The 15,786-nt window shown below is 32.5% G+C and overlaps 1 protein-coding gene across 1 annotated transcript; it reads right to left on the bottom strand.

Moving 5' to 3' along the window:
* Positions 1–1,090: 1,090 nt before the first annotated feature.
* Positions 1,091–14,219, bottom strand: LOC127859024 (uncharacterized). The gene is made up of 7 exons (XM_052396409.1): positions 13,652–14,219; positions 12,287–12,467; positions 11,146–11,379; positions 10,695–10,821; positions 9,715–9,924; positions 7,938–8,113; positions 1,091–7,328 (listed from the first exon to the last, which is right to left on the bottom strand). Exons 1-7 carry the CDS (start codon positions 13,660–13,662, stop codon positions 6,297–6,299), a joined length of 1,971 nt encoding a protein of 656 aa, XP_052252369.1. The 5' UTR covers positions 13,663–14,219; the 3' UTR covers positions 1,091–6,296.
* Between the last annotated feature and the right edge of the window lie 1,567 nt (positions 14,220–15,786).

Here is a 15,786-nt window from a genome sequence, read left to right on the forward strand (position 1 = left end):
AATACCAGCTCTGTATTTCTATGTTATTGTTCTGGGGATAGGCAATTGAATATAATATGCAAGAAAAAAACAAAAGTTAAATATGTACATTTTATTACGCATAGTATTTTTGCATAGCATAACATAATTACTGTTGTTTTACTGGTAACTGAGTAGTATGATATGCTGTTTTATTACAAACTAATCAGTTTTTATCCTACATGCCTTGGCTAATGTAAAACAGTGGCATGTAACATAAATATAGAGAAACTGTGAATAACTATGTCATGCAATAAGTTTTCAACCTCAATGTTGACAACATTTGAGACAATACCAACAACACTCAATAATGCATATATACATCATGCCCAGGAAAATAGTCCATGGGAAAGTGTTAAAAAATGATAATACATGTATTCAATGGTTACAAACTAGGATTATCCACAGAATATTGGTAACAAACTCACTCCTTTTGAAATGGACTTGTCAGATAGTAATATATGCACATTTTGCAAAATGTCAGAAGAATGAATTGCCCATTTATTCTGGGAATGTAACAGAGTAAAAATGTTTATGAAAGATATATCTGGTAGCTTAAAAAATGCATAATTACAAATAGTAATACACTGCAAAATGTTCCTTCTTGGAGATATAAATAAAAATGACAACTGCTTTTTTCATTTCATGGAAGTTGAAAAGTACAGTTTTGAATGCAATAAGAAAGAAGTTATTCCACATTTTCAGGGATTTAAGGCTAGCCTAAGATTAGCTTTAAATATCTATGCAATTAAAACTATTGAATCGAGTAAAGGATTTTTGGACAGTAATAGGATGAATATGTAATTCATAATTACATTATTAACAAAAGTAGCTGTTTTTAACTGTCGTTATATATGAAATGTGCAAAGTTTGTTTACTTGATAAAATCTTACTATGTTGTTTGCATATAGATCATAAATTTAAATTGATTGTATTTGTTAACTGCACTCTTATTGTAAATCCAAAATTTGTTATTTAACAATACTAGAAAATGATACATATTTGGGTGTTGTCTCAAAGTCTTATTACATAATTGATGAAATGACTTATGTGCAAAGTTTTTTTACTTGTTCAAATCTTAATATGCTGTTTGCATATTGATCATAAATTTAAATTGATAATATTTGTAAACTGCACTCTGTTTGTAAATGCAAACTTTGTTATTTAACAAAACTTGCAAATGATAAATAATTTGGTTTTGTCTTTAAGTCTCTTTACATAATTATGAAATATGCAGTTTGTTTACTTGATCAAACCTTACCATGTTGTGTGCATATTGATCATACATTTAAAAGGATTGATTTGTAAAATGATACATAATTGTTTTTGTATCTTGTTTAAACTTGTAACCATAATTAAATTGATGTGGTTTAAATCAAGACCTTTCTTCATTCAAGACACACTTATTATTGCGTTGTACATAAAGATTATTTAAGTCCAGTCGAAGAAGTAAAAAAGGTTGAAGGTTGCATGAAATTAATTCAAATTGTGTAATTAATTTAATAATATAGTTAAAACACATTACATATGGTAGATTAATATATTAGTACATATCAGTTTTTTAAACATGAATTTGAAACAGAAAAATATGTTTGTACTGAACAAGAAACCCTGACAGAAAACTCTGAACACATCTATATATACATATCTAATGAAACAGCGATTATTCGATCATTACAAGCAATACTGGTTACATATACTTATCTAATGAAACAGCGATTATTCGATCATTACAAGCAATACTGGTACAGTGAGATAATTCAATAATTCACCAAGACTAAATACATATTGCCGCATCAAGGACACGTTTAATACAGAACAATATCTGGATATCATTACAACGAAACAATTTAAAATAGCACTAACTCAATTATGCCTATCATCACACAGATTAGAAATAGAACGAGGTCGATACCACAATATTCATCAGGATAATCGGAAATGTAAATTTTGTAATCTTAATGTCGTAGAAAGCTAATACCATTTCTCATTAATATGTCCAATATACAAAGATGTTAGAAAAACTTATTTAAAGTCATTTTATCAAAGATGGCCACCGTTAAATAAGTTTGATTTATTAATGAAAACACAAAATAAGAAAGAAATCATTAATCTTTCAAAATATATATATAATGCGAATTGTTTAAGGAACAATTTTTAAGCAAATTAATTTACCTATATATACTATTTTTTTCCAAGAACTTGATGAGCAGTAATCAATATGAATGTTAAAATGAAACTTATAATGTAGCACAATGTACTCTTTGTCTCATTATTTTATTAACAACCATCATTATCAATGTTAGAAGGCATATCCTATGTTATGATTCAGTAAAATATTTGTTAACTTTCTCCATTACATAATTTTTATAATTATTACCTAATTATAATAATTATCATCCAGGTCGTTACACTTGTGTATTATGTATAATGCATATTGCTTAAAAGCAATTGTATGCTTAAGAGCTCATAAATGTTGTTGTTGTTGCATAGCAATGCCTTTTAAGCATAGAGCAGCATTGTAAAAATTGAGATGTGGCGTTGCCCCTCTTAGATTAGAGACAGGGACATATGAAAACGTTACATTAAATAAACGTATATGTCCTATTTGTAAATCAGGCGTTGAAACTGATACCCATGTTTTGACACAGTGTCCAGTCTATGAGGCATTAAGAACTGTTTTATATGATAATGCCATTCAAATTAATAAAGATTTTATTCACTTGTCAGATGAACAAAAATGTGTATTTGTTTTCTCCAACTTAGATTTAACTAAGAGAACAGCCAAAACCTGTTATAATATACTTCAACTTAGATTTGTAATTTTATACAAGGCACAAACTTCTACTTAATTACATACATGTAGCTCTATAAGAATTTGTATATATTTCTTTTATGTTTTAAAAGGTTATGAGAGAGTTTGTTAACCAAGGTAACAGTCTAGAAAATCTAGCATGTTTTAGTTACCTTTTAATCTCTGTTAGTTTCTGTTATGACTATTTTTATGCTGAAAGAGAACCTAGTTAACAATCCTCTCTTCGTTCTTACTCTTGAATGTATCAAGATATTTAAGGAGAATACGTGTAGACTTCGTAACTTTTGGGTTGCATGCAGGGTATGTCACAAATCACACTTTTTCATTTGAAGGGGCTAACCCAGGGTTTTTGCTGTGTTAGTATAATTAAAATAAATTAAATAAATATTGCTGATAGATGTGTGAGGTCTTCCAGGTGTGGCACTTCAGTTAAAATTTTAACAAGTTGGATATTATGTTGTGATTTGATTTTATGCCATATACATGTATACATGTACATTATCCGTGATTACTATAATGACCAAATGAGAACATATCACATGTATCCCTTATGTCACAGGATCAAATCAACTTTTTTTCTAATAGTACATGTATATTATTTGTCATGTAATTGTGATAGTAAATTTGATGCTAATTTATAAATGTGAATTGTATAATGTATAGTGTTGCTTAGATGTAAATAAATAAATTAATATGAATGTGCATTACTTTGTAAATTATGTGCATATACATATATAATGGAATGAATAGAAACATATAAACATGAGTAAATTGGAAACATGCACATTTGCTCTTATTACAATATTGTTATATACACAAATAAGCGTATTTGATTTTCTTAACATATCTTGTTTCTGAAACTTTAATGCATCCATTACAATGTACTTAGTTGCTGAACAGAGATTTTTTATGATATTTGAAAATTAGAAATTGAGAATGATAACTGTACATGAAAATTCACTAAGATATTCTAACTGGACATATGCGTGTCTTCATTATTTCATTTAAGATCAATTTTTTTTCTAAGATAATGTACTAATTACTGAACATAGATTTTTTGTGATATTTACAAATTTGACATTGAGAATAATAACTGTACATGAAAACTCACTTAGATATTCTAACTGGACATACGCGTCTCTTCACTATTTCATTTTAGATCTATGTTTTTTCCTAGATAATCATTAGTGTTAAACAAAAATTGTAGCATACTTTTAAGCATAAAACCATAAACCGTCACTTTAATAAACATACAGAAACTGTGTCACTTTGCCATCAAGTGTTTTATGTAAATTGTTTTCAAATGAGCATGACCTTTGAGATATCGACATAATTCTTTCATGTGATACACTGTCCAATAATGGGCAACAAATGATTTTAAAATCTCGCAATGAACATCAATGTTATGGCCCGGAACAGCTCATTAATGGCCATTTTTTACATAGTTATGGTAGGTCAAGCATTTTTGAGCTCAGAGTGTGACCCTGACACACCGTCAAATTATGGTGAAGAAATATGCCAAATGATTATAAATTTTACCATAAGCGATAAAGTTATGGCCTGGATTTTACCTTTGAACTCACACCGTCCCATTATGGTAAACAAATGTACTTAGTCATTTTAAAATCTAACGATATATGACATAGTTATAGTTCGTACAAACATTCTTTCAAACGCATTAATTGACCACATGACCTAGTTTTTGACACTGCATGACCAATATTAAAACTTGACCTACACATAATCTAGATGCATTGGCCTTGGACAGTAGATGACCTCTATTTCAGTGGCTTATTGTTACATATACTACTCAAAATTTGCTAAGGATCACTTTTTATAGTACGTGTAATTTCGAAATTCACCTCTAGCTAGATTCAGCCAGCGTCACGAATCAATGATAAATCAAAACATAACAAAGGCTGTTTGTAAAACATGCATGCCCCCCATAGGGGCTGTCAGTTGTAGTGGCAGCCATTGTGTGAATATGTTTTTTGTCACTGTGACCTTGACCTTTGACCTAGTGATCTAAATATAAATAGGGGTCATCTGCCAGTCATGATCAATGTACCTATGACGTTTCATGATCCTAGGCCTAATTATTCTTGAGTTATCATCTGGAAACCATTTTACTATTTTGAGTCACTGTGACCTTAACCTTTGTCCTAAAAAATAAATATGGGTCATTTGCCAGTCATGATCAATATTCCTATTAAGTTTCATCATCCTAGGCGCAAGCATTCTTGAGTAATCATCTGGAAACCATTTAACTGTTTCGAGTCACTGTGACCTTGACCTTTGACCTAGTGACCTAAAAATCAATAGGGGTCATCTGCCAGTCATGATCAATGTACCTATGAAGTTCATAGGCCTAAGCATTCTTGAGTTATCATCCGGAAACCATTTAACTATTTCGAGTCACTGTGACCTTGACCTTTGTCCTAGTGACCTGAAACTCTATAGGGGTCATCTGCCAGTCATGATCAATGTACCTATGAAGTTTCATGATCCTAGACCAAAGCATTCTTGAGTTATCATCCCGAAACCATTTTACTATTTCGAGTCACTATGACCTTTACCTTTGACCTAGCGACCTGAAAATCAATAGGGGTCATCTGACAGTCATGATCAATCATGTACCTATGAAGTTTCATGATCCTAGGCCTAAGCATACTTGAGTTATCATCCGGAAACCATCTGGTGGACGGACCGACAGACCAACCGACCGACATGTGCAAAACAATATACTCTTCTTCGAAGGGGGGCATAAAAATAAAAACAAAAACACAAAATATAATACCAAAACCTGCAAAATAACAATTTAAATTAAATTACATTGAAGATAATGTGAAAATACATAGTGAGCCTTAACAAATTTTGAGTTGTATAGGTACAGGCTATAGCTAATGAACATACTCAATGATTACATAACATAGATGCAGACAGCCCACACAAGAAAATGACAGTGTATTCAAATATTTATAACATTATAACACCTATTCACACTAATATAATTAATTGTTATGGTTAATTTTGTTTGCAAAAACATTCTGTGTCAATGCCCTGTTTTTGGGGCATTTGTCTCCGACTTTGTTGTCCCCTACTGGTGAAACCGGATGGGACTTATGGTTTGCGTCTGTCTGTGAGTCTGTCTGTCTGTCACACTTTTCTGGATCCAGCAATAACTTTAAAACTTCTTCATAATTTTTCATAAAACATGGACAGATGGCAATATGGAGCTTATGCACGTCATTTCATTATGATCCTATGTCAAGAAATCTGGTTGCAATGCCAACACATAGTATAGAAATATTGCTGAAAATGGTGGATACTGCAATAACTTTAAGTTATAAATATTTTTTCATGAAACTTGAAACATGGATAGATGGCAATATGTTTAACGTATTTTGTCGAGATTTATATACAAATTGCCAACATTTTAGAATATTTCCCTTTGTATGGCATATTAATCCTCATCTGAACATTCTTGTGGATCATCATATGATCCATTTCTTGTTTGTCCATAGTACAGTCTACACATAACATCAGTGACCCTATTGCTAAATTCTTCTTTAGTTATTCTATTTAATGGAGAACCATGGATATTAGGAATACCTTGGCAAATACGTCCCTCTGTCCGTTGAAAAGGCTTTAGTTTTCTTAGAGTTTTGGCAATGACTGCTTCATCCTTTAAAGATTTAGAACATGAATGTTTGCTGCTTTGCTTTTTCAATGAAAGAGAATTGTCAATCTTGGAGCAAATCTCAGCAATAACGTCAGCTGACCTTGTTGCTCTCAATATTGCCTGGTCTGTTTTGTTAGCACCTAGAGCTCTTATAAGATCTTTCTGATTTCTTACTGAGTTTTCCTGCACAAGATCACTTTCAATGTTCTTGCCAATACCACCTCGCAGATTTGCAAATGCGCCTTCTAAAACACGGACTCTGTCTAAAGGACTCAATAAAAACTCACATTTCATAACAAAGTCTAGACATTCCTCAAAGTATTTTGATAACTTTGAATGAGACAAGAAGAACTGCATCATGTACATGACAGAAGGCACAATTCTTTGTAAGTCTCCCTCCCGTACAACATCCTCAAAGTTCAACAAAAGGACAACCCAGTGACAAAGATTAGAACAATATTTGAATACACTGTCATTTTCTTGTGCATCTGCATCAGTACAGTTTTTCAAATATCCAAACTCTGCAATAAATTTTTCCATCATTTCAAATATTTGAATGCGCCTATCTGAAAGATTTTTTTTCATAATGGGCATGTTTTTGGTTGGTTCCGACTCAACATTTTCCATACCAAAATATTGAAGGAACTGCTCAGTAACCATAGCTGTTCCGACAAGATACAGGAATTCATGGTGTGCCTTGAAGCCTCCCTTCACCTTTCCGTTGATATCTGTGCGCTGCAGATTGGACTTGAAATAATAGAGCGTACCAGGCTGGCGTACACTAAAGGCACTGTACAGTGCTTTGAAGCATTTCTAAAAAGTTAATTAAAAACAATAGTTTAACACGCATTACATCCTTACATGTATAAGCTGTTCTTAAAATCATGTGATTATTCTCTTATGTTAAAGTAACCAACGTAACCGTTCATAAATATCTTTGGGTGAAATGAATATGAGATATCAAACACGCATGAATTAAATTCTTCATGTCAAAATGAGGTTGATCGCTACCCCAGGCAATACTATGGTAAATGCATTTTTTTCATAACTAGTTTTTTTTAATTATAAGATGTGTTTTTTAATGTTAATTGGGAAAGAAATGAAAAAGTACATAAGTATTGTAACTGATTTTGAATAATTTTCTCAGAACAATACTATGACAAGTGCACATAATTTTAATAACAATGACTGCAGGAACATTTTGAAAATTAAGTTATTTTCATTTATTATCTAATACTTTTAAACAAAAACATTAAAGAAATTTATGTTTTGTCTCATTTTAGATAATATCCATAAATAAAAAAATACAAATATAGTTGATTTTTTATGTATGACATTGGCCCAGGCAGATGCAGACGTTTGGGAGAATGAAATAGTTACAATATGTTTCCAGGTTGAGCAAATGAAACTTAAGTGTCAAACCTCCAAAAAATCTTGCTTTGTGTGCCACAACTCAATTACAAATGGGTGCAGGTCCTCAAATCGCTTGTTGGGTGTAGTAGCCAATGCACGGAGGTTTTTGGCTTCTTCAAGCCGAACTCTTGTCAATTGGTCTCCACCAACGGTGACACCAAACTTGTGAAGAACATCCTCTGAGCCTTAAAATAATAAAATTTTGACCTCACAGAACTGACCTTTAACCACCACAAGAACTGTCTTCAGAGGATGACTCATGATGGTGTTTTGACATTTGAGATAAGGACCATGTATGAGTCATAATTACTGATGATACTTTGCCTAAGATATATTTCACATATTTGTCAAGTTATTTCCATTGATGTCTGACAAATATATGGACCAGATTATTATCTATTAATAATTAATATATAAGTCTTAGTGTGACCCTGACCTTTATTATAAGACAAGAAATATTAACAAGAGCACCGCCTTGCGGGTGCAGAGCGCTCATCTATTTTCTTTTTAAAGGTGAAGGGACTCTCAATTTCAATCACATGGGCAGGAGGGGTGGCGTGAAGAGGGGTGTATAGTGTGGGGGTGTGGTCATTTATTACATTATCTTCCAAAAATGCGGGAAAAAAAATGCCAAAAAAAAAATTGCGGGGGTGGTGGGTGGGGGGAGGGGATTCTTGGGTGCCATGGTTGGACGGTATTGCAAAAATAAAATAATAAAAATAAATGGGGGGATGGTTTGGGTGGAGTCTATTGTGGTATGTCATGTAAGAGTAGTTTTGTCAAGTATCAATCAAATCTAATCATAAATAATGAAGTTATGGCAATTTTAGCAAAATTTAATAATTTTACCTTGAGAGTCATAGTCATTCAAAGGTCGAGGTTAAATTTAACTTGCCAGGTACAGTAACCTCATGATAGCATGAAAGTATTTGAAGTTTGAAAGCAATAGCCTTGATACTTAAGAAGTAAAGTGGATCGAAACACACAATTTAACCATATATTCAAAGTTACTAAGTCAAAAAAGGGTCATTATTCTGTAAAAATGACAACCAGAGTTATGCAACTTGTCCTTTTACTGTCCCCTTATGATAGTTTGCGAGTGTTCCAAGTATGAAAGCAATATCTATGATACTTTAGGGGTACAGTGGACTAAAACACAAAACTTAACCAAATTTTCAAAGTATAAAGGGCCCATAATTACGTCCAAATGCCAGTCAGAGTTACATCACTTTGCCTGCACAGTCCCCTTATGATAGTTAATAAGTGTTGCAAGTATGAAAGCAATAGCTTTGATACTTAAGGAATAAAATGGACTTAAACACATAACTTAACCAAAATTTTCAATTTTCTAAAAATAAAAAGGGCACATAATTCTGTCAAAATGCACGCCAGAGTTATCTAACTTTGCCTGCCCTGTCCCCTAATGATAGGCAGTAAGTGTACCAAGTTTGAATGCAATAGCATTGATACTTTTTGAGAAAAGTGGACCTAAATGCAAAACTTAACCGGACGCCGACGCCAAGGTGATGACAATAGCTCATAATTTTTTTTCAAAAAATAGATGAGCTAAAAAGGAAGACAATTCAAGTATTAAAGGGCCTATATTTATGTTTCTTGTACACTGCACTTCATCTCAATAAGATCTATCCATATATGAAGTTACATTTAAAAAAATCATATAGTTTAATAGTTATACTCCGGACAAAGAAAAGGATGCCAAAACACATGGTTTATCATAAAATAAGTATGTTTTTCAAAAAGGCATATAAAAAACAAAATTTACTACCAAAAGCCTTGTGATAATAATCACTGAGAACTGCCTCATAAGTGTCCAGAATGTCAACACAATCTTCATGTTTGGCTTCGTTTTTCATCATAATTGGCAGCTGGAATATGTCTGACTTCAGACTCATTTCATGCTGATATGGGTGGTGAATGTGATCTGGCAATGCATTTGCCATCCAAGAGAAAGCTTTTAGCTCACAAAGAATTCTTCCTTTAACAAAAAAACACAACAACATTTGTTATCACTATCAACATCTTTAAAACAAAATAATAAAATTGTATTTAAATCAAACCATAAATAACAAAGATATAAAGATGACCCACAATTGTGACATACATACTGACTGACAGACCGATAGACAGTTTAAACAAGAGCTGTCACCATTGGATGATATATGTCCCTTATAAACACTTTGATAGAAGTCAAAAATGAAATTGCTTTCTGAAGCGACAAAGAAGTTATGAGCATTTTTCGAAACCTAATCGCAAAGTGTGACGGACAGACGGCTGGACAGTATGATCACCATATGCCTTCCTTCAGGGGCATAAAAAAAAAATGCCTCCCTTCAGGTGCATAAAAAGCATGATATTGTGATTTCATGACAAATTGCTTAGCCAAAAATACAGTTTTTTTCATATAAAAGAGCTATGTACTATCATTTTAAACATATTTGATAAGTATTCTGGAATCTTCTAAAAAAAATCCTAATATAATTTTGTCTGTGCTCCAAAAATGGAAAATGAAATGAATTGCTTAGAATATTATTTACATCTGCATAGAAGTATACCAAAAACACAAATAATTACAAGACAACTGCCAAGCAATATATGTCCACTACCGACTCCACCATTGTCAGATTAAAAAAATAATAATTTTGCCATAGCAACCAGATTTTTTGACGTATGAACAAAATGAAATGACGTGCATAATGCCCACATTGCCATATATCCATTTGACTAAAAAGATAGTGGACAGATTACCAAGTATTACAGAGTAGCTGTTCACAAGCGTACTCCGGTAATTGCCACTCAGGAGAAACATTTCTGCATTCAGATCTGTCAGTGGTGTTCGAGTGGGCACCAAACTGTATTTATCTGGACTGGCAATCTGTAACAGATGCATTTTGTAAGTTCACGGCTAATAATCATGTATGATCAACAGTAATTTCCTTCAATACTTTGGGAATGGGTACCAGTACAAGTCAAAATTGGTATAACAATTCGTTAAATTGATTTCTCCTGCCAAATGCAGGTAATGTTCATGGCATTAATTCACATAAGACATTTATAATAAAACTCTTTTGATGCATTTTTTTTATATTTAATTATGTTACATAACATAAAACTCAGTCCAAACTTGCTGGATTTTTATCTGAATGAACAGGATATATACACAATGTAATTATGGTACAAAGTAATCCGGCTACTGTACCCTGTTGAACAGTACATTAGAGGCAAACAGATGAAGGTCTCTATTTGACTTCTCTAGAGATTGCTGGCCTGTTTTAATGTACATATCCAAGTTGTCACCAGTTATCTTGACTAATGGGGACTTCTGCAATCGGCTTACGATGCCCTTGTCCATGATACTGCTGGCTTCATCCAACAACCGCAGCTTAGTTGTTGTGGACATGGTAACACCAAGGCGGTTGAATCTTGTTAACGCCTGTACATTCAATGCAATATAATAAAATGCAATATCCAATTCCTATCAACAAAACAGAGCTATCAAGTGCTTTATTATCATTATGTGCAGTGAACTATATTTTGCAATACTCTGCCCTTCTTAGTACAATTTAGTGACGTCACTGAATTGTACCAACATAAGACGTTGTTTTCATTCATAAATATTTTGCAAATGACGTCACTTTCATTGAAAACAACAATCGTAGAAAATATATGACCTCACGTTTATTGATGCTACTGAAAAACCTGACATAACATAAATGTTTTCTTAATTACCGTACGTTTCTTAACAAAAAACATTATTTGCAGACGTGGTTATGTCACTTATCACAAAATAAACAATTTGTTGATTCATTACATTTATAAACATGCTACATTTATTACATTTCTTTTAGAGCAGGGTTTTGCACGTGCATTTTACTGCAATTATTCCTCTCTTTTTTTATTCTGAACTATTTTCGAAACATTAAGCTCTGCCCATAGTTTATTGCAGAATAACCCACACTTGATTTATTTCTTTGTCTATAGAAATAAGTCGCGTGCCATGTTAGAATAGTATATAAATTCAAGGAAAACATGTTGGCCCCACAGCACAGCTACTTTTTACTCTAGTGAAATTATGGAAAAATCTTAGTAAAGATTCACCAGATGGCGTTCAATGCCATATTTTTAAGCTCTAGGCCTTTCTGAGATTTTAAAAGATTTCACTATGAACATATAAGGAAAACACATTTGCTCCTGAGGTTTACAAATAGTAGGAGTTATCGTGTTGAGGAATGCACCAAAACGTCCATTGGCAAAGGCTGGTAACAATAGCTCACTCTTAGCACTTTGTGCTCAGGTGAATAACAAAGAATGCATTTATAAATTTTTATCAAAACACTTACTGAATCTTCCAGATGACCTTTTATGGCCACAATGGTGGTCATCCTATGCCATGCCGACAACTTGTCAGAATGTGCGTTCATTAGCACTGCATATGCTGTAGCTACAGGGGCCATTTTTGTCCCTTGCAGCTCCTTGCCCCCAGTAGCAATGGTTGCCATGATACGAAACAAGAATGGAAGTCTGTAACATAAAAGCTATAAGATGTGAAAAAGATTGGCAGTTAAACACCCGCTGCTGCTATCCTTATTGTTCTTCTGCTTCCACTAATAATTTAATATCAACAGAAGTTTTGGTAACATTTCTTTTAGTTCAATATTGCAATGTTCATGTTCATGCTAAATGTCTTATTTCAAAATCTTGCGGTTTCAGAGAAGATTTTTTAAGTATTTACTTAGTCAGCATTATGTAAAAAAGTGAAACCAAGGGCAATTATATAAATATATAAAAATAAATCATTAAATAAAAAAATTAATTAATTAAAAATAAATAAATTGGGCTAATTTTGACCCCAGGTCAATTATTTGATCAATCTTTGTAGAGGCCAAATAAACAATGTTTAAACCAAATATCTCAGGGTAAGCCTGTGGTTTAAGTGCAGATTTTTTTAGTTTTAACTACATACATACAGGGAAAATAACATTGGGCCCCTCTGCACATTTGGCCCCAGGCTCGTAATTTGAACAATCTTTGTAGAGGCCCACTAGACATTAGTTCATGCCAAAAAAGTTAACTAGCGCACATTACACATGCACAGACAGACGACAGACAACACTGTATCCAAAATGATCCTCATGAGCGCTATGTGCTCAGGTGAGCTACAAATAAAATAGGTACAGAAGTATGCAAATATGTAAAAATAACAATTGTATGAAGTAGCAGAGGACTTCCTATTGCCATTCTGATTAAAATGTCATGCATAAAACTGTGCATATCCCCAATACCAATAGCTCATAGAGCTATTCTCACTATAAGGTAAGCTCACATGGCAATCAATGTAGTTTACCCTGACCATATAGTGGTGTGTTCAGCTTGACAGTAAAACATGAAATGTCTTAATCCTATTACATGTACTTTGATTGCATAAACTTGAGCTCTTCATTTTTACATTTAAAGAGCATGATTTTCCAATCACTATTTAAAAAAAAATAATCATCAAATATCATGTCATAGCAAATGATAAAGTTTTAAGGCAAAATTAAACTAGGTATTAGGATTGGGAAGTTTGAAACAAATGTAATAGCTTTCAGGTATAAAAGATCTTTCATGCTTTTTGTGCAATAAATCACCCAAAATAACAGGATGAATAGATTTTATCTAATATAATTCATGCTTAACATTAATTGAAAATTTTAATATTTGTTTACCTTTCTGACATTTCACTAATGATCTCCTTGATCAGATGTTCTCCATTCTCAAACAAGCTTTCAATGCTGCGATATCGAATAAGAACACTAGACAAGGCAACATTTCTGGATGAAAGTAGGAAAACCTCATCCTCGATCTCCTTCAAAATCAGATCCTGAACAGCTTTTCGTAGCACCTAATTATAAACATAATATTCTTTTATCAAATCTAAATTTAAGTATTATGTCACTTATAAAAATTTGATATAAGACAAAATGTTCATAATGACAAACAAACTCAAGACATGACTAATTCTAAAATCCACTCATTATATGAATACTATAGTATTATTACATGTTAAAACTCTTACTAAATTAATTTCTTTATCATTAATTTATTGTTTTTAGAAAATAAAACAACAAAATATTGCATGCATCATCTTAAGCCCCTACTGGGATATGAACCCAGATCTCTCTCCATTTGGATGGAAAGTATTCTCTCTTGAAACACAAGGGCAGAAATGAAGAATTCAGCAATTTTTGGCTGTCATATATTACACTTTTAAAATATTTACGAGAAAAATAGACTTATTGTATAAAACAAAGACCTATAGATAACCATATGTTATCTATAGGTCTTTGTATAAAATATGTAAATACAATCATTATATTTCAAAGTTTGGAACTTTTTAGGTAAATTATTTGTATATTTATGCCAGGTTTAATTCATATTAAACTCATTTAGGAGGATAAAATATTTTTTTTAGTTTTGACAAGATTCTTGTCACTGAGCCCATTTCAGAGGTGTATGGTGAAGAAGGGACGAGAACTCTGCTTGTTTGCAATGTTTTCTGGAACTGTCTGAAAACAATGAACAAACCATGGACAATAACAGATGAATACTCATGCATAATAATACTAAACAGTAAACTTATAAAGAATCATGCATTTCAACATAAATTTTAGATGCAATTATTTAAACTTATAATGCAACCCATTGTTTTAGTAATACTGGTAGTTTCTAATACCCTTCCTTATGTGTTATTATCACTATAATATGGTTGATTTAATATACATAATACAGTCATAATAATAACAATTCTTATCATACTGGCACTAGTGTGATCGAAAATGTCTGGTGTTTTAAATTCATATTGAATTATTTCCATGGCATAACAACATTGATAAGGGTAAGTAACGCCTATTATGAGTTGCATTATCGGGTCTTTTTTGTAACACCATTAGGACGCTTACAGAATTTGACTGAATATCAGCAACTACGGTCTCATCTTCTACTGGGTGACAATATTGAAATCTTTTAGATGGTGTATTTAAACGAACATTCAAGGGTCTTGAATAATGATGATCGTCATTACTTTTTTCTTCATCATCAAGTACAGTTTCTGATTCAGACTCACTTTCAGGTCCCAAATTTGTTTTCGGAGCCTTTACAGTTTTTTGTAACTGGGGAGTAATTGGACTGCTAGCCCCACGCTTTTCTGCGTTTTGAACGCCTTCATTAATGCTAAGTTTTTCTTTTATTAATTGTACAAATTCAAAAGAAGAGTTTATTTTCAGATGGCAAGACTTGCAGACACCAGACCTTTTATCAATACAACGTTGAACATCGACTTGTACCAAACATGAAATTTTACTAATTAATGAAGATGAGTGAATTCCACTATATAAATTAAAATGCTGGGTTTTGCTACACAATAAACACGGATTTTTCACAATGTTCGTCTGCGTCTCCGCCATTTTTGTTATTATTGTCCTGTTGTTGTTGTATGTAGATCACGTGATATTTGTGGTGGCAGTGGTTAATGACTGGGCGAATGCCCAAGGGAAGTAACTGCTGTGAGGAGTTTGAATTAAGACATTACTCAATTATCTCCCCTGAATACTCTTCTTCAGTGGGTATAAGCCGAAGACTGGTTCACTACATATAGTGACAGTCTTTACCAAACACAATTTACGTGAACATAACCCGTCTTAAATATATTGCCGAATATCAGATTTCTGTCAAATTTATTTGCTTTGATCTTTTCGATATCTTATTGTTATTAATATCCTGACAAATCACAAACGCTTGTTAAAAAGATATTTGTTTTAAACATTATAGTTGGCATCTCTATTCTTCCAGTATTATCGCGGTA

The sequence above is a fragment of the Dreissena polymorpha genome, chromosome 14 (assembly GCF_020536995.1).
Source record: "Dreissena polymorpha isolate Duluth1 chromosome 14, UMN_Dpol_1.0, whole genome shotgun sequence".
NCBI classification, from domain to species: domain Eukaryota; kingdom Metazoa; phylum Mollusca; class Bivalvia; order Myida; family Dreissenidae; genus Dreissena; species Dreissena polymorpha.